This window comes from Ruditapes philippinarum, unplaced genomic scaffold (genome assembly GCF_026571515.1).
Source record: "Ruditapes philippinarum isolate M1 unplaced genomic scaffold, ASM2657151v2 ctg3239_1_1_1_1, whole genome shotgun sequence".
Classification (NCBI taxonomy): domain Eukaryota; kingdom Metazoa; phylum Mollusca; class Bivalvia; order Venerida; family Veneridae; genus Ruditapes; species Ruditapes philippinarum.
In genome coordinates this window covers 72,416-99,344 of record NW_026852676.1, presented here as the reverse complement: position 1 = coordinate 99,344, position 26,929 = coordinate 72,416, and the positions used below count along the sequence as shown (strand labels likewise).

Genomic DNA, 26,929 nt, shown 5'->3' with positions numbered 1-26,929 from the left:
ACAAAACCTACATGAACATAAGGTTTGCTTTCTTTGCGGTAATAAATTTTAATCAGCTTTAATTCATTGATAAGATACTAACATAAACTAATATTAACAATATGCAAAATAAAACATTGTATGAATAATATTCGTCAAAGCATATATAGACACATCATATATAAATTTGAAATTTTCGACTTATTTCATAGAACATTATTGTTATAAAAATTCTCAAAATTAATTGAAGCAGTTTAAATCAAAACGTTTACGTTAAACACTGAAATCAGATTTTACTCCCATCAATGTTTATTGATTTATTTATAATTCAGTAACTGAGAAGTACTCCACCAAATGTGTTCATCCTGTGATAGTCTTAATATAGCTGGCGGGCAGAACCTGACGATGTTGATTTAACCCAAACTTTTTCTCCTGGTTTTACTCTCACTATTGCACCAAACGTATTACAGCCATACGATTCATCACCATAGTTAGCATCTGCTGCGATAAGTTTCCATTCCATCACTAGGCCAAGATATGTATGTTTCTTAGGATAAGCACATGTATGAACATCAAACTGGTACAGTCCTCCAACAGGTGCCGTGAAGATTCCTGTGGACGTGTCATAGCCTGTTCCCTCGTTAGTGAATGTCTTTTCGAATATGAGAATCTTATCCGTAGTATCAGGAAGCAAGTCTTTCAAGTGATGTGCATAAAAAGCGATCGGAGGTTGTTCGAGTTTTCCTGAGAATAGAAATAATTTTTTTTGTATTTCATATCTACAATATCTATCTCAATGGGCCTATGCAAGCAACAAAACCTTATATTTATATTCGGCCAATATCTGTAGAGTTTTAATAATTCAATTAATTAAAAACTAGAATGTGTGAGTGTAAACAAAATTATCTGGACGCCAAGTTAGAAATTTACATATGGAGCAACATTGTTTGTTATATTAACATTGTTTGTTATACATTATTGGCCACGTGATATACCAATATAAAACATGAGTCAAGTTAGCAACAATTTAATTTGCTATGATCCGTTGTAGATAAATAGATATCAAACGCAATTGATATACAATAGGTAACAATACCTTGGAGTTGAATAAGTTTCTGTTTTTCAGCCTCGTTTCCACTAGTCAGGTTCTTTCTTGTTTCCTCAAATAATGTTTTGAACGATTCTGAAATAAAGTATGAAAATTCTATTAACTAATATCTAACCAACGTTCAAGGGTATTAAGTTCGTAAAATTTCTACTAAGAATCCTATCTCTATATATGCAATAATTTCGGTCTCCATTGGAAAAAAAAGTACAGTATGTATCGTTTATTATCTTAATGTAATTCATTACATGCTCTGGTTATTGTTTAAAAACATTAAATGAAAAACAATTAGGCGTATGTGTCATTTTTTTTTGTAGAAACTCGTACATTATATGTCACTCTTGCAACATTAATAGTTTTATATTTAAACTTAACAAATCAATAAAAAAATATTAAGATATATTGATCCATATAACCAACAATCACAAATTAAACTTTACATTATTCGAAACATGCACAAGTTATAAAGTTTATTTCTTATTTTATTAAAATTGTTTCGGTTAACATGTTTTATACACCTCTTGAAAGGGTGCCATTACGAAGCATTAATTCAAGTACATCATTACGAGAAGCAACAACACCAATTGAATTGTGCTATATAATTGACTGCATAGATCAGTAAAATGACATATTATTTACACAATTATAAAACAATGTAAAGAATTAAGCTCAACCCAGCCAATATACCTTTTATAAAATATGTACAAGAGGAAGTGGTCCTATACAAAAGCTGGAATTCAGTGTATATAGACAAGTTTGGAACTCACACGCCAAGGGGAGTAACTCAATTAACATTATAGATTTTGAATTCATCATTTAGCCTCCTTGTCTGAGACACCACAGAGAATACAACAGTTTGTATATAAATTATTTTAACTTAGCATTTAAAAGTTTAATATGCTGTAAGAAATGTGAATTTGCTGTGAAATAAATGTCCGTGAAGTACGCGGGCTAACGGGCTAGCAGTCTAGCGGGCTAACAGTATGAACTGAGCGGGCTAGCAGTCTAGCGAGCTCACAGTGTGATCTGGGCGGGCAAGCAGTCTAGCGGGCTAACAGTGTGAACTGGGCGGGCTAGCAGTATAGCGGGCTTACAGTGTGAACTGGGCGGGCTGGCGGGCCAGCGGGCTAAAATCTAAAACTTTATTTATTGAACATAAAAAATGTTATGATACATTACCTGGCAGTGTGAAGTGGGCGGGCTAACAGTGTAGCGGGCTAGCAGTGTGAACTGGGCGGGCTGGCGGGCCAGCGGGCTAAAATCTAAAACTTTATTGATTCAACATGATAACGTTATGATACATTACCTGGCAGTGTGAAGTGGGCGGGCTAACAGTGTAGCGGGCTAGCAGTGTGAACTTGGCGGGCTGGCGGGCCAGCGGGCTAAAATCTAACACTTTATTGATTGAACATTAAAACCTTATGATACATTTCCTAGCAGTGTGAATTGGACGGGCTGACAGGGTAGCGGGCTAGCAGTGTGAACTGGGCGGGCTGGCGGGCCAACGGGCTAAAATCTAAAACTTTATTGATTGAACATAAAAATGTTATGATACATTACCTGGCAGTGTGAAGTGGCGGGCTAACAGTGTAGCGGGCTAGCAGTGTGAACTGGGCGGGCTGGCGGGCCAGCGGGCTAAAATCTAAATCTTTATTGATTGAACATAAAAACTTTATGATACATTACCTGGCAGTGTGAAGTGGGCGGGATAACAGTGTAGCGGGCTAGCAGTGTGAACTGGGCGGGCTGGCGGGCAAGCGGGCTAAAATCTAAAACTTTATTGATTGAACATGAAAACGTTATGATACATTACCTGGCAGTGTGAAGTTGGCGGGCTAGCAGTGTAGCGGGCTAGCAGTGTGAACTTGGCGGGCTGGCGGGCCAGCGGGATAAAATCTAAAACTTTATTGATTGAACATTAAAACCTCATGATACATTTCCTAGCAGTGTGAATTGGACGGGCTGACAGGGTAGCGGGCTAGCAGTGTGAACTGGGCGGGCTGGCGGGCCAACGGGCTAAAATCTAAAACTTTATTGATTGAACATAAAAACGTTATGATACATTACCTGGCAGTGTGAAGTGAGCGGGATAACAGTGTAGCGGGCTAGCAGTGTGAACTGGGCGGGCTGGCGGGCCAGCGGGCTAAAATCTAAAACTTTATTGATTCAACATTAAAACCTCATGATACATTTCCTAGCAGTGTGAATTGGACGGGCTGACAGTGTAGCGGGCTAGCAGTGTGAACTGGGCGGGCTGGCGGGCCAGCGGGCTAAAATCTAAAACTTTATTGATTGAACATTAAAACCTCATGATACATTTCCTAGCAGTGTGAATTGGACGGGCTGACAGTGTAGCGGGCTAGCAGTGTGAACTTGACGGGCTAACAGTGTAGCGGGCTAGCATTGTGAACTGGGCGGGCTGGCGGGCCAGCGGGATAAAATCTAAAACTTTATTGATTCAACATTAAAACCTCATGATACATTTCCTAGCAGTGTGAATTGGACGGGCTGACAGTGTAGCGGGCTAGCAGTGTGAACTGGGCGGGCTGGCGGGCCAGCGGGCTTAAATCTTAAAACTTTATTGATTCAACATTAAAAACCTCATGATACATTACCTGGCAGTGTGAAGTGGGCGGGCTAACAGTGTAAAGGGCTAGCAGTGTGAACTGGGCGGGCGGGCGGTCCAAAGGGCTAAAATCTAAAACTTTATTGATTGAACATATACAAACGTTATGATACATTACCTGGCAGTTTGAAGTGGGCGGGCTAACAGTGTAGCGGACTAGCAGTGTAAACTGGGCGGGCCAGCGGGCTAAACTTTAATACTTAATTGTATCAACATGAAAACCTCATGATATATATTTCTTAGAAGTGTGACAATATGAAAACCTCATGATACATTTCTAAGAAGTGTGAAGTTGGAAGGCTGGCGTGTTCATGATTCATTAACTGAAGTTTGCGTTTTTTCATCATGGCAAAGAAACAGGCACAGTTATGGACTTACAAAAGGATTAAAACAAAAACCTTTGTACTAGAGCCAACTTGTGGCGAACTGGTTAATATACCGGACTCTCAGTGCAGGGGCAGAGATTGTTCTGGGGTCACACCTGTCAAATATTCCGTATTAAATTTAAACCATGGTCTCAGCCAACCAGGGATGGTTATGGAACTGGCATCTTTTGTTTTGATAGCAAAATCTAGACATTTTTAAAACTCCTAATCCCGGCAGGCTGAAACAAACTACAGACATTAACACTTAATTTAAGTGCTTTGACCGAGTATATCATAACATTTTTATGTTCAATCAATAAAGTTTTAGATTTTAGCCCGTTGGCCCGCCAGCCCGCCCAGTTCACACTGCTAGCCCGCTACACTGTCAGCCCGTCCAATTCACACTGCTAGGAAATGTATCATGAGGTTTTAATGTTCAATCAATAAAGTTTTAGATTTAAGCCCGCTGGCCCGCCAGCCCGCCAAGTTCACACTGCTAGCCCGCTACACTGTTAGCCCGCCCACTTCACACTTCCAGGTAATGTAACATAACGTTTTCATGTTGAATCAATAAAACTTTAGATTTTAGCCCGCTGGCCCGCCAGCCCGCCCAGTTCACACTGCTAGCCCGCTACATTGTTAGCCCGCCCACTTCACACTGCCAGGTAATATATCATAACATTTTTATGTTCAATCAATAAAGTTTTAGATTTTAGCCCGTTGGCCCGCAAGCCCGCCCAGTTCACACTTCTAGCCCGCTACACTGTCAGCCCGTCCAATTCACACTGCTAGGAAATGTATCATGAGGTTTTAATGTTGAATCAATAAAGTTTTAGATTTTAGCCCGTTTGCCCGCCAGCCCGCCCATTTCACACTGCTAGCCCGCTACACTGTTAGCCTGTCCAATTCACACTGCTAGGAAATGTATCATGAGGTTTTAATGTTCAATCAATAAAGTTTTAGATTTAAGTCCGCTGGCCCGCCAGCCCGCCAAGTTCACACTGCTAGCCCGCTACACTGTTAGCCCGCCCACTTCACACTGCCAGGTAATGTATCATAACGTTTTCATGTTGAATCAATAAAGTTTTAGAGTTTAGCCCGCTGGCCCGCCTTCCCGCCCAGTTCACACTGCTAACCCGCTACACTGTTAGCCCGCCCACTTCACACTGCCAGGTAATGTATCATAACATTTTTATGTTCAATCAATAAAGTTTTAGATTTTAGCTCGTTGGCCCGCCAGCCCGCCAAGTTCACACTGTTAGCCCGCTATACTGCTAGCCCGCCCAGTTCACACTGTTAGCCCGCTAGACTGCTAGCCCGCCCAGTTCACACTGTTAGCCCGCTAGACTGCTAGCCCGCTCAGTTCATACTGTTAGCCCGCTAGACTGCTAGCCCGTTAGCCCGCGTACTTCACGGACATGTGAAATAACTGGGTTTTTTTTACCTTCTCTCCTTTTTATCTCATCACCTCTCTTTAACATCTCGTTCGTTATATTTCCTCTCATATCTGCAAACATGTCCATAAAATCAGCAACACTTTGTTTAATGTCACCTAATGTACTGAATACCTTATCCTCAGTTTTCTAAATTTCATTCACCATTGTTTCTACCTTAATTTCAGTTCTAATCATTTTCTCTAAAAGCTGTTCTTCGTATACAAATTTTGAACATACAGGCTCTCTAGCTTCACACAAGATATAACTATATATTTCAACGACAATAACAAACACAAATAATAATGAGAACCTCATTTTGATGAGAACAATTGCAACAAATTCTGAGAAGCTTTCAGGATTGAACCATGTGAGAGAAACTGCTGTATTTTATTCAAAGAAAATATGTCAGTTTGAAAATGAGGCCCGTATATCAAAACCCGTTAAATATCTTTATTGAGTAGGCGTAATTTGTTTAAAACAATGCTGAGTTGATATTGCGATCTTTTTTGTTCTATATTACAACCGTTCATGCTTTGTCTATAACACACAATTTCTCTTATTTTATTTATTGTACATGTTTATGTGATAAGTATGACATGCGACCATTGTTACACATCAGTAGCTACTGAAAACTTGTGGTTGAGTCTTTACGCCCATTTGCTGAAGTTTCTGATTTTGTTCCCGTTGTTGTTCGTATAAATTTCTTGACAAAATATATAGCTATCATTAAACGATATTTTTTGATCTGTTTAACAACCCTGCTAGACATGACCTTAGCAGCGCATTTATGACATGAAAATAACATACTCGGCTTGTTCATATTATGTTTATCCAACCAGTTTGGTCAATCAATTATTATTGCTCCAGCCCTGTTTATTTTTACCAAACATCAAGCGTCAATTATATTTTTGATAAAACAATTTTATTTTAAAGCATTTCACGTTTGAATTATTTGAACCTATCGGTACTTTACAATTTTGAACAATTAATATTGCTAGATTCTTAAAGGTTTTGTAGCCATATTAAATTCAAATACATTTTTGCAATAATCTCTGCAATATTGCAAATCCCTCAGTCCGGACATTATGATAAAAAGAAACTGTGAACATATGTCTGTAAAATGTTATCTACGCAAATTATCAGTATTTGTTATTTCAGTAAGATAATAAGGCTTATATTTTCAAGTTAATATCTGCATCTGAAACGCGATAATAAATAATTATGAATGATTAATTGGTCTTAAGTTGTGAACCCAGATAAATCAGTGCACTAAAACAGATGGCAAGGTTATTAGATTTCAAGTATAGAATTCTAGCGTTATTTTTATCTAGGAAGATTATGAACAGCTGTGAAAATTTAGCCAGTTCATAGAAGTTCGTGCGTCAATTTCGTGATATGCGAACTTCAATACGAAGTCGGATAAGAACGTTTTTATTTATTTAACCTTTTATTTTCTGTTTAAAGGTTTGTATATTATGTATATAAATAGAAAAGTCATATGTTTGAACGCTGGATAATTTGCATCAAAATATGAGTCATTTACATTTTGTTTGCATCACGTGCGTGTTTTTGTTTTCTTTTGCATATATAATCTAATTACTTAAAGGCAAATTAAGCATTTGAAACGAATAAATTCTTATCTCTTTCAGACACGGCTTACAAGAGTTTTATGGCGTTCAAATACTGGATTTAGAGTATGTTAAGTGTTTCTTAACAAGAAGGAATTTGAGGTGAATGAGAACTTTTTTGTCATAAAAGTAGGAAAGTATGTAAAGAAAGTAGTATTTGACTTCGATACAAAATACTAAATATTTATATCTGTACTCATTACCAAAAGCAGCAGAAGCAAAATATTGTTCAGATGATTGGCAACGTGTAACTATGTTTGAAATTATATCAGGACACCAAAAATTAAAAGCTTTTAGAAAATAAAAATATTTCTGGGGTGTAATGGGCCTTTAATATCCATTTCTCGTGTAAGCAAATCAAGTAAATTATCATATTTTTAAAAAAGTATTCCCGTAATTTTTGCTGTAATATTGATAGCTTCTTGCACGTTTGTTAAACATGCGTAATCTACTTCATTACAATATTTTGCTACAAGCAATAGTGAAAAACAAAATCCCTAAAACAGCCCAACAAGACAAAAGTGTAAAATGTTGCTTGCTCGGTTTTATTGAGCCTGTTCATGGACGGTAATGGAAAGTGCAAGTTACCGTCCACGCCCCCTAGCACCGGCTTAAGCAGAATTCAACATTTAAACACGAAAACGGTGAAATATTGAATGTTCAATCTCACGAAATGTTATATAACATAAATACATACAAACTTGTTATGTTTATACCTTTATCGATAGACCGTCTAAAAGTTCTAACAGAGTTTTAAATTGAATGCATGTCTTCCCATGTTATATGTTTTGCATTTCCGTATTTCTTTTATTTATCAATGAACTGTTTACAACTTGATACTTATTTGATATTGATGCAAACATTTTACTCACTCACTGAGTTCAGTACGCTATTAAATGTGATAGATAAACAAATCTAAGACCTAATGACGTGCATGTTTTAAATATTTGGTAAGAAGATATGATATCATATTAAAACCGGTTAGGATTCCATATGAAGGCTTTCTAACAATAGAGTGTCTAACAATCTTTTTAAGTCCTATATTACAGCATTATCGTCACAGTTTTCTTTTCTTTTTGCTTTCTGTAATACAAAACATTCCCTATGAATTATTTTAAGACTAGGTGAGTGAAAAAAAAAATATGCACATTCGTCAAGATTTGAGCGTTATAGCAACCTTATACTCACTTTGCTCTTTTTGTCAAATTAATTATGTATCTCAAAAGATTGACTTTCACAAGATGATTGACAAATAATTGATAGTGTAACAATGTTTATTATACATTATAAAAACGAGCTAAATTATACTACCAATACTTTTATTATTCATAGGAAAATATAAAATTGAACACAATTATGACAAAATGTCAAATTATTTTGGTTTTTACCTGACCATTAACGCTTGGATAGACATAATATCACATCGGGTCAACTGAACGTATTTAATGTATCTCCCAATTTTTGAAAATTACTTTAATTTCATAAAATAACTTAAATTTCAAGATTTCCATAGCAGTTAAATCGGACACATAGATGATATTCAAGGTTTTTTTTTATAAATACAGGATTTATTATTTTGAGCGGTATGAAATATGATGAATTTCATACCACAAGATGAAAATAAATCATCTATTTATAGAAAAACAACTTGAGTTTTCTGTTTCTTATATGCATTTTGCTCTTTTAGACATGACAATTTAAAAGAATTCCTCTAAAATATTTAGAAGAATTTAGAAGAAAGTAGTCCGGCAAGACACCAGTGTAAATACAGAAAATATGTTTCAATGCAGCGAAAAATAAATGTTTACAGTGAAAATACGGGCAATGAAAATACACATTTTATTTTATCAATATTTTTCGATATTTGATTTATAAGTATATACTAATATTGCAAACACTGTTTTCGAATTTTCATTGACTGACACGCTATTTGATAACATTCTTTGTGTTAATAGATAAGTCATTTTGCGATATGTGTATTTACATTTTGAATAATTGTTATTTACAAATTGTGTTTATTTCTTTCTTTACATTTTATCAGGCTATTGAAATTATTGGCCGAGACTGAAAACTAAGATTATATGCTGAAGAAAGTGTTATTCTGTTTGCACATATATAAGAAAGTTAGGAAATGTCATTGATGATAACTATCCCGTTCTTTACAGAAAAAATAATGAATGTTATATACTTGAAACTTTTTATTTAAGTAAACGCCTGTTTCTTTTTAACAATATTCAACGGCGTTGTACAGTACATATAATATAATAAGAATAAAATTGTGAATGCATAAGAATATATGAATCAACATCAAATGAAATAAAAGCTTTAACATACAATTCCAATTAACATATTTTTACAAAAAAAAATTAAAGACCATAAAATGATAAAACTGATATACATGTAGCATAAGATATGATTATTTACATACATGTAACTTGATTACAAATAGATTAAAAATAATAAAACATTCATTTTCATTGCACATTCATCACACTGTCAGTCATCAGTTATACGTTACTCATGTTTATCTCATTTCAGATTTTAAAATAGTGATTCAAACTTTCTGAAAAAAATGTGTTTTAAGATTGCTCTTAAATACATCAATATTTTTAGATTGTTTCAACTCTAATGGCAGCAGATTCCACAATTTTGGACCAATAGTTCCGAAACTTCTGTCACTAAATGTTTTTCTTTTATTGAATGGAATAACGTAGCAGTTCTCAGAGGTTTTAGCTGAACGTAGTCGGGTATTTGGTTCTTGTTTGGTTAGGAGTTCAGAAAGGTATTTTGGAGCATGACCGATTGAACAATTGTATACAAAAGTCAGAATTTTATATTCGATTCTAGATTTGATGGGCAGCCAGGGAAGGTGGAACAATGCTTGCCTTGATCTGTCAAATTTCTTTCGTTGCAGAACTAACTTAGCGCACATGTTTTGAATACGTTGCATTTTTTTCAATTCAAAATCGGATACACCATAAAGAATGACATTGCAATAATCCAAGTGTGACATTACGAGTGCTATTACTAGTATATCAGCTGCTTCTTTGGTGAGGTATTTTCGGATACGTTTTATTCTAAGATAGTTTAACATTGCAGTACGGTACTTTCGTTTGACATGTTCCTTGAAATTTAGTGTTTGGTCTAGAAATGCGCCTAAATATCTAATGGACTCTTCGGAGTTGATCTTATCTCCGTTATTACAAATGGATTTTAGGTGACACTTTTCGATACTGTAGATGTTTCTTAACATACGTCTTAAAATTTTGCATAAATATGCTAAAATATATAAAATAATAATCCCTAAAGAAAGTCTATAGCAGCAACAAATGAAATATTGCAGGCTCTGTTTGATTTAGCCTGTTCATGGAGGGTACTAATAAAGTGCAAACAACCGTCCATGCCCCCAACCCTAACCCCCTAACACTGATTTAAGCCAAATTTAACATTGAAATATGAAATGGCAAAATTTTGAATTTAGAAACATCCGCATGATATGTTCATACGGCGGTTATCATAGAACCTTCAAAAAACATTTCCGTGCCATTTCAAGAAAAGCGGCGTATGGTCCCCAAGTAATACAAAGCGTGTGCCCTAAACGAAAAAAGAAAACAATGGGTGGAACTAAACAAATGGACTTTTGAAAGGGGATCAGAGGTAATAAAGCCTGCATATCACAGATAAGATGTCAAAAAAACGAAGTTAAAAAGCAGGGAACATATGCTAAGGGCGATTCAACATTATTCAAGTATTCAAATAGGAATATTGCTAAATCATAAGAAAGTAGATAAAGACAATATTTGTGTTCTGCTTTGATTCGGTGTCATATAATGCATGATCTTCTTGGTACACAAGTCGACCCAGATGTGTTCAGTAAGATGAAATTGTAAATTTTATACATAATGTAGTTCCAAAAGAAAGCATTAGACAGACTAACCTTTGGATAAATCTATTAAAAGTTGACTAAAGAAAATAACAACTTGTATTGGACCATGTCTTTTATTTTGTAAAAATAATGACCATCATAAAAGAAAGGAAATTTGGTGTACGCTAAAGATATGAATTCATTAATAATCAACAGGGACTATTACATACACTACTTGAGAGGCCGAATGCTTTATTAGGGAAAATGTCACAATGTTACTACATTGTAATAGGGACTTTACACGCATGTAAAACCTGCTAAGATTAAAAAATCAATATACATTCAAAATGGACGTCAAATGTCATAACTAAGGCTTAAAAGTAATATTATATTATTTTCCTTGAAAAGATTTCTTTACACTATCTATTAATATGTTCATCAATTACTATTTATTGTCAATAGGACCTCATCCATAAATTACATTCATGCATTATAGAAATATAAATATAATAACTTTCAAATTTTAAGATTGTTTGATATTTTGTGTTCTTATTAAGGTTTTAAGGGTTTATGTGTAATTAAGTAGGTATAATTGATGGATCTCATTCAAAATAAGCCTTTGGCTTTCTAGAAAATCCAATGTTTTAAAATATACGTTTGATTTGTTACATTTCAAGTATTTACAATGCACAATACTTAATTTTATAATACTTCAAAGAACTTTCTGAATTACTGTGATTTTTAATTTGTTGTCTAAGCAATGTTACAACCTGTGATATATTTGCATGTACATGTATATTATTTTGTGTGTAGTTTTGTGTGTATATAATTAATAATTACCACATTTCTTTTATAGCGCCCTTCTCAAAAACTAAAATGTTCAAAATCGCTTTACAATGGAATTATATACATTTACAATGACTTTAAAAACAAACAAAAAAGTAATAAAAATAATAACACACATATATGTATACATTTACAAAATAAAAAATTTGCCATGATTAATCTAAAAGTCTAAAACTCAGTCGATCAAATAAAAAGAAAATGTACATGAAGAATAATCTAACACTTGAAAATGAAATAAAGAGAAACGTTAAAACTATTAAAATTAAAAAAAAATACAAATCAAGATAAGACAACTGAAATATAAATCCAAATTCAAAAATAGACTATAATATTTCAAATGTGTACCCAGATATCTCATAACAAAAGACAGCACGCCAATTCATAGTGATGACAAATACAGCACAGTAAGTTACTATAAATTTTCTGGAAAATGTGTTTTTAAAGATTTCTTGAAAACATCTATTGTTTTTGAGTCTCTGATACTGTCTGGGAGAGCATTCCACAGTTTTGGTGCCATCGAAGAGAAACTGCGTTCACCATATCTTACAGTCCTACTTTTGGTAACAACAAGTTGCTTTGAAGAGTTCTTTGATCTTAAGTTTCTTGTTGGTTGATATAGCGCCAGTAAATGTTTAAGGTAAATTAGTGACTAGTCATGTAGGGCTTTATAAGTTTGCATAAGGATTTTAAAATCTGCTCGGTAAACCACAGGAATTCAGTGTAGTTTCTTCAATACTGGAGTGATATGTTCAAATCTGGATGTTCCTGTGATAATGTGGGCAGCAGTGTTTTGAAGATGTTGTAGTTTATCCAATGTCGTTTTAGGTACACCATATAAAAGTGCATTACAATAATCCATGCGTGAGGTGACTAAAGAATTCACTAAAGATTTTGTAGCATCAGTATTCAGGTATTTCCTTATATGACCAATCTGGCGTAGTTGTCCATAACAAGATCTACAAACTGAGTTAATGTGCTTTTCCAGGGTCATGTTGTTGTCCAATACAGCACCAAGATTTCTTACACTATTTGTGTAGTTAGTGCTAATCAGCTTCTTCAAAAATGAAGTAACAAAATGAAATAATATCTACAATAAATGATAAGAATAATGTTTATCACATAAACCGCGGCGCAGGAGTGTAATAAAGCCATTTGATAAAAACGATATTACACTAGTGTAATAACACTCTGACGTGACGTCATTTGCCCTATAAAGAAACACGGCGTTAAAGCGCGCTTGTGTTAGCGTTACACTATAAACGCGCCATTGGAAAATACTTCATTTCAACAGTTTACTGTTCTTATTTCATTTATGTGATAAAAAGATTATTATATTCGTGTAGATTCAATACTTTATGATTTTATTCAACTCGTTCAATAAATTTAGTACTAAACTACACTCATTTAATATCCTCTATATATCGATAAATTGAATTTCCGTATGTTAACATGTAAAAAAAGTTTTGTTTTGTTAACCTTTTGGTAATCTGAAAAATATTTTATATTCTAGCTGTATCATAAATTTATCATATACGTTTTTAACGGAGCATACGGGAAACTAAGATCTATATAAACCGTGTCGCTACCTAAAATAGTTAATATAAGCCACGGTCAAAATTACCCAAACGCAATACAATGGTGCGACATTTGAAATTGATATAAATTAACTCAGTAATTAAAGATGTCTTGAGTAATAAGATGCAAAGGCACACATGTATCAGGGGGTACAGAATCAAATATAATTTTAAGACCATATATCAAAATATTCGAATTTTATTGACAACAATAGCCGTCTAAAAATCATGTAACCCAAGCTTGGGAATTGAAATAACGACCATGGCAAGTTTTCGCTTTTTCACCAAGATAAAATTCTTAACACTAAAAATAGAAACAAAAAATTAACTGGTGAAAAGCAATCGGTAAAGTTAGGCATGGATTTGTTTTATAACTGATAATTAGCCTGCGATTGAATGCAATTGTGGCAGTTAACAACAAAACAGAATTAAAATTAGAAAGAACGCCTTATTTCTTTAGGCGACGATAATAATTATTATTGTAGCGTTTAACATGCAACTTCATACGTTTCTACAATGTGCTGATATCGCAATTGTAGGTTGGATATCGGAATGTCTACTTCAGTCAATATAAGATTTTTATCAATAGATAAATCAAACAAACATCATCCTTTTATACAAATTGATCCTGTTACAAGCTCTGGAGGATGTAAGACGTAAAAGACAAAACCTTAACATCACATTTATACTTTATGAAAACAAGATTAATCGTTCTGCTTTCCTATTCCTTTATTGTTATTATGGCCATTGATTTAAGAGCTGACATATTACATTGTTCTATATATAAAGTGTCATTACAAAGCTTATAAGAATCACCACACTGTTATTTTTTGTGCAATGTTATACTGGTTTCCTAGCAGTTTTCGGTCCCAAATCGCTCTTTTTTACAAATAAAATAAGAATCTGCACAAACCTTTGATAAAACATATGTACCTACCTGTCAAGCATTCCCTTGTTTTCAATGTTGCTCTGATAGTTTATATTTAAGTTGACATAGGACCATTTTATCCAGAAATATCTTAATGTACAGTTGTGAATTGAACGAACTATACATGGTGAATGCATTTATATATTTCAGGTAAGTCTGTTAATAAAACCTACCGTATGGCATTCCTTGCTGGCCTGGGCGAAAACAAGGGCCAGATAGAAGAAAACATTGATCTTGTTTTCGATAAGGTTCACAAAAATATTGGAGATGCCTATGATAAACAAACTGGAAGTGTCACTATTCCTTTCTCTGGATTGTATCATTTTACTGTCGTGATTGCTGCCCAGAGGGGACAAAAGGTATAAGATTTCCTTGATGACGTCATTAATGACGTCAGTTTAATAAGATCAAAGTGCAAATACGAAACGAATAGAATTTTAAAAGATATACGGTGCTCAAATTTTTATTTTTATTGGTAATTGCAACACGATCTCTTTGTAAATACCTGTATAAATAAAAAATGTTTGACTTCACACAAAGCAGACATGTTACATTGAAAATTCTACACAATATAAATCTAGGTGGTCACAATATGAATGTGTACATATATATGATAACATAATTACCAAAGTAATGCAAAATGTAGATTCAAACACAGAAATTTATATCCAGTTCAAGAATGTAGCTTAAGATATATATTTCATTCATTACGAAATTTAATTGTGCCTTTAATGCATGTTAAGTATACAATTACATTGTGTCAGTCTTACCAAAATATACTGCCTTTAAAACATTGATTACCATATATACGAAGAAGGTAAATATCTAAACATGTTGATTTGTTACTAATGTTTTCATTTGCAGGCTGCTGCGATGTTGATGAACAACGGAACGATGGTGGAGACAATATGGGCAGAGAGTATACTGTTGTGGGCGACGTCGTCAAACACCGCCATATTGAATCTAACATCCGGGACCAGGTCTGGCTCTTTCTTCTTAAGCGTGCGCCATATACCCATGGTTACATGTATTCGTCTTTTTCTGGGTATTCATTATTTGACACAGAAAATGAAGAAAACGAAGCACCACAAGACGATGATAAAATTAATGGAAAGTCTTAAGTTAGTAAAAATTGTAAAAAGTTTGCTTTTAAAAGTAAAGTACGATATACAAAAAGAACATTGATCTTTTTTCATTATGCAAAAAAATAAAAGAAGATTTATTCAGGTTATCATAAGCTTTAATTTTTTGAAAACGTGTCTGAAGAAAGAAAATATAAGAAAAAAATTACCACTTAACGGAAAAATATATTTTTAATTGTAGAAAACGTCACCGCTTTTATTAAAATATATACAAATAACGCTTTGTTTATTTTTTGTATAAATATCGACATTAGCAATATCAAATGACATTAATGGAATAAACATCATTAAAACGCCAAACGGCAAAAGGACACATTCAAAAACAGAACAACGCAATTCACATCATGTACATCCAGTAACGAAGGGATTTGAATATTGAAAAGGAATTGTGAAACGTGAAACATTAAGACCGAACTGCACAAAAATAAGACATTAAGAAGCATATTTTCAAAATGATTGTGATAACTGTATGAATAAATACAAGGAACAATATATTTATAAAGGGTCAAAGGTCAGAAAAGGTTGTCAGTCGTATATTTTTGCAGAGAAATAATTTAACAATTTGTGTCGAAAATACGGATTATTTAGAATTTATTTTTACATATAGTGCTTTATAAGTGTCTCTTCATGTTGGATATGAACTTGTTATGGGTGGAAATAAAGACAAAAAGAGAAAAAACAGTAGTAAAGGAGAAACACCAAAATCAACAAGGGGAACAAAGGAACAGAAAAAAGCGGGAAATATAAACACTTCAAGTCACCATTCTTTGTTGGTTGACAATTCACAATTTGAGAATTCACAAGTTGAGAACGGTTCGTACCTTACATTGTTAAATTTGGACAACGGGTCAACGGATCAAGTTTTTAACGGTTCTTATTGTCAATCGGACTGTTCAAATGTGCATAACATAATGGATAACGGGAATAGATATATAAACCCTCAGCAATACATGACATCATCAAATGTGGGTCAATGTTCACCACAAGGGTCAACTATGAACAATATCACTCCCGTGAACATGCAACATGTATACTCTCCAACTCCATGTGTTCAAAACCAGTCTGGTAAGCATGTTACAAATGAAGAACTTATGTTATTTATGAGTGCAAAGTTTGATGAAATGAATAGTAGACTTTCTAAGCTAGAAATTGTAGAGAAAAGGTATCAGAAATGGATATTAAAATTAATAAGCTGTGGTCAGATCTTGATTCTCGGGTAGCAAGAAGTGCTGACAAACTGAATTCTTTAGAAGAATCGGTAGACGTTCATGTTTTTTCTTTGGATGAGACACGGAATCAAGTGACTAAGCTTCAGACCGAAAACAAAGAATTGAAAGAATCTTTGTCATCTATTCAAGCTAAGCAAATGATGAACAATTTGATCATAGGCGGTATTAAGGAATGTGAGCACGAGACAAACGATCAAAATGTTACCAAAGTAAAGGAATACTTCAAGAACGATTTAAAAATACCGGAGAATGAAGCAGAATCTATAGAAATCGAAAAAGCTTATCGTTCTGGGATTCGGAAAGGGAGTAAACCCAAAAATATTGTGGTTACCTTCAAAGACTTTAAAACCAAACAGTTTGTAAAATCGTTTAAGGAAAATGTTGACTCAAAAGCCACCGGATTATACATGCATGATCAATACCCTTCAGATGTTGTTGCACAGAGAAAGAGACAAATCCCAATTATGAAAAAGGCAAGAGATGTTAAAGAGGAAGCATATATTAAGTATAATAAACTCATAATTGATGGAAAAATGTATACGGATGGAAAATATGGTAGTGTTGCGTAGCATATTGAGGGGAGTGATTTATCATTTGCTGTGTGGAACTGCAATGGATTAACTAAGTATAAAATGGACGATAAAGAGTTCTGTAACCTGATTGAAAGTTACGATGTCATTTTCTTGCTAGAGACGTGGACTAACCAGGATAGTATAGTAGATTTCGATGGTTACAAATCTCACAATTTTTATCGCAAATTCCAGCATAAAAAGGCACGTAGATGTAGTGGTGGTATAGTGTTGTACTGTCGAGAATCAATTGCAAAAGGCATAATCACTTTGACACAGTCATTTGGATTAAACTAGACAAATACTTTTTTAGGATAGAAAGTGATATTTTTATTTGTGCAACATACATATGGGGACAAGATTCACCGGCGTATAATTTTGTCAATAGCAATCTATTTGAAATTATTGAAAGCGATATACATTATTATCAGACTTTAGGAACTGTACTGATTGCGGGAGATATGAATAGTAGAGTTGGTAGAAAAGCAGACTATATTTTATACGACACAATAAATTCAGTCATTGATAGACAAGATTATGTTCCGGACATTCCAATCGAACGGTCGACAATGGACACTCATCATAACTCTAACGGTATCCAGCTTCTAGACATGTGCAAAGCCACGGATTTACGGATTTGTAACGGGCGTTTCAAAGACACAGAATCGTATACATTCTGCGGATACAATGGGAGCTCCGTTATAGACTATTTATTATGTAAGCAAGATGATTACAGATTAATCCAGACATTTCACATATCTGATTTCAACATGTTCTCAGATCATGCAATCATTTGCTTCAGTATTGCCATAAACAGTTATGATACATCATGTGTTGAACAAAGTACATCAAACTTAATTAGATGGGACCCAGATAAGCGTGAAGCCTATAGACGAGATCTAATATCTAAATTGCCCCAGTTTAATCATGTTTTGGGCACATTAGAAACTGTAAACCAGTCTACAATAGATAATGCTGTGGGGGAATTTGTAAATCTAAAAAACTGTGTGGCGAAGCCAATATTCTCAAAGGAAATAAAAAACTGTCCTTCAAAACCGAAGCAATTTGCAAGTAAAGTCGTTATAAAACCCGCGGAATGGTTTGATGTAACGTGCAGAGAATCAAAACGGGATTATATTGAAGCATTACGTTGTTTTAATGAATTTAAAACTGATGAAAACAGGATTAATCTTATGTGTAAAAAACGTTTGTATAAAAAGATTGTGAAATCAAAACGTAATAAATATAAACATGTCAAAATGAAAGAAATCGAGGATTTAAAAAGGAAAAAACCAGAGGACTTTTGGAAATACTTTTCAAAGAAAAAAGATATGAAAGGGGGTAGTATATCTGTTGAACAATTTCATGAGTACTTCAAGAATCTTTCACAAGAAATAAATATTACTTTTGATGAAAACAGCGAGCAATTTTGTAGTGAAAACCTGACTGCGGACAACCCTATATTTGAGGAGTTGGATGTTGTTATTACAAGCTCTGAAGTATATCGAGCGATCAAAGGTCTTAAGCGTGGAAAGGCGGCATCGAGTGATGAAATTATAAATGAATATTTAATTGAAGGGAGTGATATTCTCACGTCACACTTGGTTGACTTATTTAACAAGATATTCTCCAGTGGCTATTTTCCTTCTGCCTGGATGGATGGGATAATAATACCGCTTTTCAAGAAAGGCGACGAAAATGACGTGAATAACTATAGGGGAATTACATTAATCAGTGTTCTAGCAAAATTGTTTACTTCTATTCTAAATGCTAGATTATCTCAGTGGTGTTTTACGCATGATGTAAAAAAAATTCAGACTCACAATTTGGATTTAAAAAGGGGTTTTCCACTACAGATGCGATTTTCTGTTTAAATAGTATAATAGAAAGTAGTTTTAATAATGGGAAAAGACTTTATGCTACATTTATAGATATGAAAAAGTGTTTTGACAGCGTTTACAGAAATGCTTTATGGTTTAAAATGTATAAACTTGGAATAAATGGTAAAATGCTACGGATTATAAGATCAATGTATGAATACGTGAGATGCCGTGTCAGGCACTGTAACCAATGTTCGGATTTCATGGACTTAATCGTTGGTCTAAAACAAGGAGAAATCTGTTCACCTCTTTTCTGGTCTATGTTTATTGAAGACCTAGAATTATTCCTAGGATCTAGACCAGGAAGTGGTCTTAATTATGGCGATATAACACTAATCCTTTTCCTATATGCAGACGATATGGTGCTATTATCGGATAACATCGAGGATCTTCAACTGAGTTTAAATGACCTAAACACATAGTGTAATCGATGGGGTTTGAAAGTAAACACGGAAAAATCCAAAGTGATGGTATTTCGAAAGAGTGGAAGATTACATGATGATGAGAAATGGACATACGATGGAAGTACATTAGAAACAGTCAATAACTTTAACTATCTAGGTGTCGTATTTGGTTCAAATGGTGGATTCAATCTTAATTCCCAAATGTTAGTGGGTAAAGCGCTTAAAGCAATGAATACATTATTAGTTAATACGAAAGAGTTCGAGTTTTCCCCAAAAACTATGTGTAGTTTATTCGATTCGTTTGTAACCTCGATTTTAAATTATTCAGCTGAGGTGTGGGGTTTTACCAAATGTAAAGAGATGGATCGTATACACTTAAAGTTCTGCAAACGAGTATTAAATGTTAAGATATCCACAAGCAATGCTGGTGTATATGGTGAATTAGGACGATTCCCGCTGTATATCAATCGCTACATTAAAGTGCTTAAATTTTGGTTTAAAGTGTTAAAAAAAACTAGTAATTGTGTTTTAAAAACGGTGTATATTGTGTTTTAAAAACGGTGTATTCAATTATGCTGGAAAACGTACAAAAGAATAAAACTAATTGGTTGTCAAATGTAAAATCAATGTTATATACGTTTGGTTATGGGTATGTTTGGGAAAACCCTTTAAATTGTAATGAAGTCACATTTATTATACAATTTAAACAGCGTTTGTTAGACTGTTTCACTCAAGAATGGAAAAGTAGCTTAGAGAACAACAGAGTGTTAACTGTATATAAGCATATTAAACATGACTTCAAATACGAGAGTTACCTGAGTTCTGTTAAAAACAAATTATTTAGACAACTTATTACAAAATTTAGATTATCCGCTCACAAATTACGCATCGAAACAGGAAGGTATGGACAAAATAGAATTGAAAGAACTGAAAGACGTTGTGAACTATGTAATTCTTCTGATATTGAAGATGAGTTCCATTTTGTTATTATGTGTCCCAAGTATAAATGGATTAGGAAACGTTATATTGACAATTATTATTTTGAACGACCTAGCATGTTTAAATTTCTTAAATTAATGTCAGTCACAAACATAGATGTTTTAAACAAATTAGCATGCTATCTTAATTGTGCTTTAAAAATCAGAGCCAACGAACTGCTATAATTTAATGTTTGTATAACCTCCACTAGTGACATTTGTTAAAAAAAAACAACAACATTAAATACGTTATATTCAGAAATTGCCAGAGTTACTGTGGCGATTTGTACTGTTTCTGTTACACATAAAATGTTATTCAGAAAGTTTATTTATCTCTCTCTGTACTCATGCTGTAATTGATTTGACTTTTGTATTATATGTATTGTATTTATATAGACGAGGAGCGTAGAGCTCAAGTCTACAATAAAGATTTTGTTCTGTTCTGTTCTGTTCTATAAACTACAGATATGGTGTTTGTATTATCTATATATTAATTATGTTTTCCTTGAAATTATTTTGACTTCAACAGTTTGTATCAATTAAAATCTGTTACGTACCTCTTGAATATTGTTTATCACAGGAAAATATTATGTTAACAAATATTGTTTCTTGAATTTTCACAAGAAAATAAGATCTTAGGAAGGTTGAGTGTCAGAAATAATTGACGACTTGTATCAGCATTATTTCTGGTCAGTTTAACAACTATTAGTTTCTATAGTCAGTCTAAGATATATTATGGTGATTTGGTTTTTGGGGTTTTCAGGTTTTCATTTATATTTTCTTTTGTTCCAATAAATGTTATGTATATATTAAAGGTTTTATTGTTTATTTGATACTGTTTTTTAATTATATATGTAGATGATGCAATAAATATTATTAATTAAGAACTTCTTGTGTGTATTAAAATCTAACTTATTATCAAGCAAAATGTTGCAAACAAAAGGTGATTGAGTAGATAATCAAGAAATGTGTCCGTAGGACTTGGGTGCCCCACATTCGACTGTTTTGTCAATCTACTGACTCTATGTAATTTGTTTTGGCTACAAATCTTTAACCAAATCAAGGGCAAAAACTCTACAAATACTGAATAAATACACAAGCAAACCTTCAGGTGCTTATCAACACATGCTGATCAACATTCTTGTATTTTTTTTAGGACTAGAAGGCAAATATTATTTGAGCCATAATGAGCAAGTTTAAATTGCAAATTTATATGGCCCCAAGGGCAATAACTCAAAAATTTGAAAAAATCGACACACAAAACCCCAGGTGCGCAGCTTTACATATTGATTAACATTCCTGTAAAGTTGGTTGATTCTAGTTCAACCACAGAAGGTACACATAACATAGCATTTTGGAATGGTTTGTACTAATCAAGGGCTTTAACTCTTACAAATTCTTAGCAAATCCACAAGCAAACACCCAGATGCACAACTTCACATGCTGATGATCATTTCTGTAAAGTTTCATGACGCTAGGTCAAATACTTTTTGAGCTACACGCGACACAAGTTGAACATTGAAAAATTACTTTTACTGAGACAAGGAAAAATAAAAATCCCCTGGTGAACAACGAAAACTTCTGACCAACATGTCCGTAAATATTTATAACTCTAGGCCAAAAACATTTTGAGCTACGCGAGACCCAAGTTGAAAATTGCAAATTTTTACTAATTTAAGGGTGAGATAAATACTGAATATATCCAAACGCAAACACCCAATTGCACAACTTCACATCTGACAAACTTTTATGTAATGTTTAATGGCTCTAGGTCAAATAATTTTTTGGCTACTAGTGAGACAAGTTGAAAATCTTAAATATGTTCTAAGTCAATGGTGATAAAACTGCAAATACCAGAAACTGCAAATACTAGATAATCTACAAGTAAAATTAACGCCCATGTGCACAACAGCACTTGCTGACCAACATTTCTGTATTTTTTCCTAACTCAAGATAAAATACTTTTTGAGCTACACGTGACACATGTTGAAAATTGTAAATATTTAACTTATTACTCAAGTGCAATTACTCTATAACTAATGAATAAATCAATTGAAATCTTTTACTAAGTCAAAGGCAATATTTCTGACAAAATAGAATCTATCAACAAGCCTTACCCAATTTGCACAACTTCACATGCTGATCAACACTCCTGTAAACTTTCATGAATCTAGGTCAAATACATTTTGAGCTACATACGACAAAAATTAAAAATTGCAATCTTTTTCTAAGTCAAGTGAAATAACTCTGACAAAACATGATAAATCTACAAGCAAAATCCTAGGTGCATAATTTCAAATGCTGATCAACATTTATGTAATTGTTTTGGACTCTAGCACAAGTACTTTTAGAGCTTCATGCGACACAAAATGAGAACGGACGCATGGGCGGACTGACAACGGAAAATCTAAATGCCACCCATTATAGTAGGGTACAGAAAGAGAATATCATGTTAAATAAGGGCTTGATTCTATAGGTTATGGTAAAGATATCTTTATTTTGAAATATGCGCAATAGTTTAGATGGTAGAGTATAGATTGTAGGCTAATTAAACAAATCATAAAATTCTTTGTAATCTACAGAAAAAGGGACATAACTCAATGTAATTTATCGATCTGGTCATTCTCTAAAAAGGGACTTATAAATGTGCAGTGACATTCAAAAATATCGTTTACAGAACGAAATTTGTCAGGCGATACACATCATGACAACAATTACATGTGTTGTATTTAAGAGCATCAGGCCATGTTATCAACACATACTGAGTCTGTAGTTTTAAACAAAAAAAACAACAATTATTTTTACAGTTCAAAGGTGTGTATGAAACAGTCTGGACATCAAGTTTATGTTGCTTATGATTGACTTTATCTAATTAATATGATTCATGATAAATATTTGAGAAAGGATGAAGTTCATATCATTAACAGAAAAAGTAAAACGATTCATTGAAGGGTAAAAAGTATTTTTTTGTAGAATAACATTTCAACCTCAGTGAAAAAAGGCATTTATGTAACATGTCTTCAAGGTATATATCTAACGGAACATAAATGCTGGTGATTTATGAACACTGTATAATATGAATACACGTTACAATTTGTTTATACAAATCTATGCAAAATTGTAGTAGATCATAAATTCATTAGCTTCAATCAAATGTTTATTTTCTTGCACATAAATGTATATACTCGTACAAATGCATTTTCGTGAACATATCTTGTAATTCTTTGAAATATGTCTAAGTAATGATTTTACTTTTTAAAAGAAGAACAGAATAGATGGGTATCTTAGACTTCAAAACATACTGCCAATTTTTTAATAAATAGATTGTATTGCATAAATCATTTTAATCTAGATCATTCTTATTGAATTATTTTAATAAGTGAATACACTAACTAAATATAGGAAGCTGCATTTTCTTGGGTGGTCCTTTCGTAAAATATAATGACAGTTTTCTTAATTACACTTTGCATTCATAGCGCTAATAACTATAATGTGAAGCGTTTTAAATGTAAACAGACAAGCCACACAAACACGAACATTCAGTACTTATTTTTTGCATACGCTTCGGCTTTATGCCTTCATCAGTGCAAAACATAATAAAATTACCAGAAGCGACGTCATAATGGAACACGCGTAAAACGCACGAAAAACGTTATGGCGTTTAGCGGCAAAAATATGGTAACATGTTAAAACATAAATTTATGTTATAAATAGAGCTGGTACATGAATTATTATTATTATCATTATTATTATTTTGCATTTTAAATGCGACATATCTACTCTGTATTTACATAAAACATGTTTTAACAATTACATAGAGGCCATGTAGCAAATATCAATATTTTGAAATTTTAAATTTGAGCATAATATATCTTTAAATTTTTTGATTTGTCAAAATGTTAATACAATAATATTCAAACTTTTACTGATTATGGTCATTTTTTCCATACATTTATTTTCAATGGTGTATATTAATTGTTTTATAAACATAAAAACGTCAATTGCTAAATAGATACAAACAAAACCTACATGAACATAAGGTTTGCTTTCTTTGCTGTCAGCTTTAATTTACTAATAAGATACTAACATAAACTAATATTAACAATATGCAAAAACAATGTATGAATAATATTCGTCACAGCATATAAAGACACATCATATATAAATTGACAATTTTCGACTTATTTCACAAAACACGACTGTTATTAAGAGTCTCAAAATTTATTCATGCAGTTTACATCAAAACGTTTACGTTAAACGTCTCCTTATAACACTGAAATCAGATTTTACTCCCGTCAATGTTTATTGATTTATTTATAATTCAGTAACTGACAAGTACTCCACTAAATGTGTTCATGCTATATGAGCCTTGTGTTAGCTTGCGGTTAGATCCTGACGATGTTGATTTGACCCAAACTTTTTCTCCTGATCTAACTCTTTTTATTGCTCCAAATGATGTACAGCTGCTATTTTCATCACCAAAGTGTGCATGTGCTGTGATAACACTACCTTCCAACACCAGGCCAAGATATGCATATTTCTTATATGAAGTACATATATGAACATCAAACTGATACAGTCCTCCAACAGGTGCCGTGAACAATCCCGTGGACGTGTCGTAACCTGTTCCCTCGTTAGTGAATGTCTTTTCAAATATGAGAATCTCATCTGTAGTATCAAGAAGCAGGTCTTTCAAGTGATGTGCATAGAAAGCGATAGCAGGTTGTTCAAGTTTTCCTGAGTATAGAAATAATACTTTGTATTTTATATCTAAGATATTTAAATCAAGGGGCCTATGCCAGTAAAAAAAAAACCTTATATTTATATCGTACCAATATCTGTAGAGTTTAGATAATTACAAACTAGAATGTGTGAATGTCAACAAATCATCTGGACATCTTATGAAATTTACATATAAAGCAACATATTTTTATATCGACATTGTTTGTTATAAATATTATTGATCACGTAATATATCCAAGATAACATATGACAAGTAAACAGCAATTTAATAATTTGCTATGATTAGTTGTAGATAAATAGAAATCAAACACAACTGATGTAAAACAGGTAGCAATACCTTGGAGTTGAAAAAGTTTCTCTTTTTCAGCCTCGATGTCACTTGTCAGGTTTTTCCTTGTTTCCTCAAATGATGTTTTGAACGTTTCTGTAATAAAGTATGAGAATTCTATTAACTAATATCTAACCAAAGTTAAAGGGTATTCTGTACGCACAGCATCCTTTCTCTATAGCTGCTATAATTATGTTCCCCTGTAAAGCATGTAGCGTTGATAATCTAAATGTAATTCATGCTCAAAAAAATTAATGGAATTTTTAGGCGTATGTGTCATGTTTTTAAAGAAACTGATATATTTAATCTGATTTTTCGAACATTAATAGTTTTATACATTGTATATGGCTTACAGATAGTTGAATATTGCAAATATATAATGTTTTGAACTTCTTTTTTATCACTTTAAGTTACCAAATCAATTAAAATGATTAAGATATATTGATCTATAAATCCAACAATTACAAATTAAACAATACATTATTGGAAATATGCACAGCGTATAAAGTTTATTTCTTATTTTATTTAAACTGTTTCGGTTAACATATTGTACACACCTCCTGAAAAGATGCCATTTCGAAGCTAATTCTTTGGTACATTAATGTAAATTCATCATTACAAGAAGCAACAACAACAATTGAATTGTGCTATATAAGTGGCTGGTAGAACAGTAAAATGACATATTATTTACACAATCAGAAAACAATGTAATGAATTAAGCTCACGCAAGTCAGTATACCTTAAAAACATAATGTAAAAGGGGTTGTGTATTCACTGTATATAACACAAGTTTTGAACTGTCACGCCAAGGGGAGTAACTCAATTATCATTATGTATTTTAAATTCATCAGTAAGCTCCCTTGACTGAGACACCACAAACATACAATAGTTTGTATATAAATTATTTTAAACTTAGCATTTAAAAGTGTTTAAATATGCTGTACGAAATGTGAGTTTGATGTGAAATAACTGTTTTATTATACCTTCTCTTCTTTTTATTTCATCACCTCTATTTAACATCTCGTTCGTTATGTTCCCCTTCATGTCCGCAAACATGTCCGTAAAATCTGCAACTGTTTGTTTAATGTCGCCTAATGTACTGATGACCTTATCCTCAGTTTTCTTAATTTCATTCACCATTGTTTCTACCTTTATTTCAGTCCTGATCATTTTCTCTAAAAGTTGTTCTTCATATGCAAATTTAGAACATACAGGCTCTCTAGCCTCAGAAAACTTATAACTGCATAATCCAACGACAATAACAAACGAAAATAATAGTGAGAACCTCATTTTCATTGGGATAGT

General features: G+C 33.1%; 1 protein-coding gene across 3 annotated transcripts; it reads right to left on the bottom strand.

Annotated features, from left to right (window-relative positions):
• Positions 1 to 26,929, bottom strand: LOC132720926 (complement C1q tumor necrosis factor-related protein 5-like). Of its 3 annotated transcripts, none has more exons than XM_060705181.1 (3): positions 26,608 to 26,929; positions 25,634 to 25,720; positions 1 to 723 (listed from the first exon to the last, which is right to left on the bottom strand). In XM_060705181.1, the coding sequence occupies exons 1-3, from the start codon at positions 26,918 to 26,920 to the stop codon at positions 356 to 358; spliced, it is 768 nt and encodes a 255-aa protein (XP_060561164.1). In that variant the 5' UTR covers positions 26,921 to 26,929; the 3' UTR covers positions 1 to 355. The 3 variants fall into 3 exon arrangements, with proteins under 3 accessions (XP_060561164.1, XP_060561172.1, XP_060561158.1); XM_060705189.1 differs by lacking the exons at positions 25,634 to 25,720; positions 26,608 to 26,929 and adding exons at positions 1,076 to 1,162; positions 5,520 to 5,848; XM_060705175.1 differs by lacking the exon at positions 1 to 723 and adding an exon at positions 24,135 to 25,290.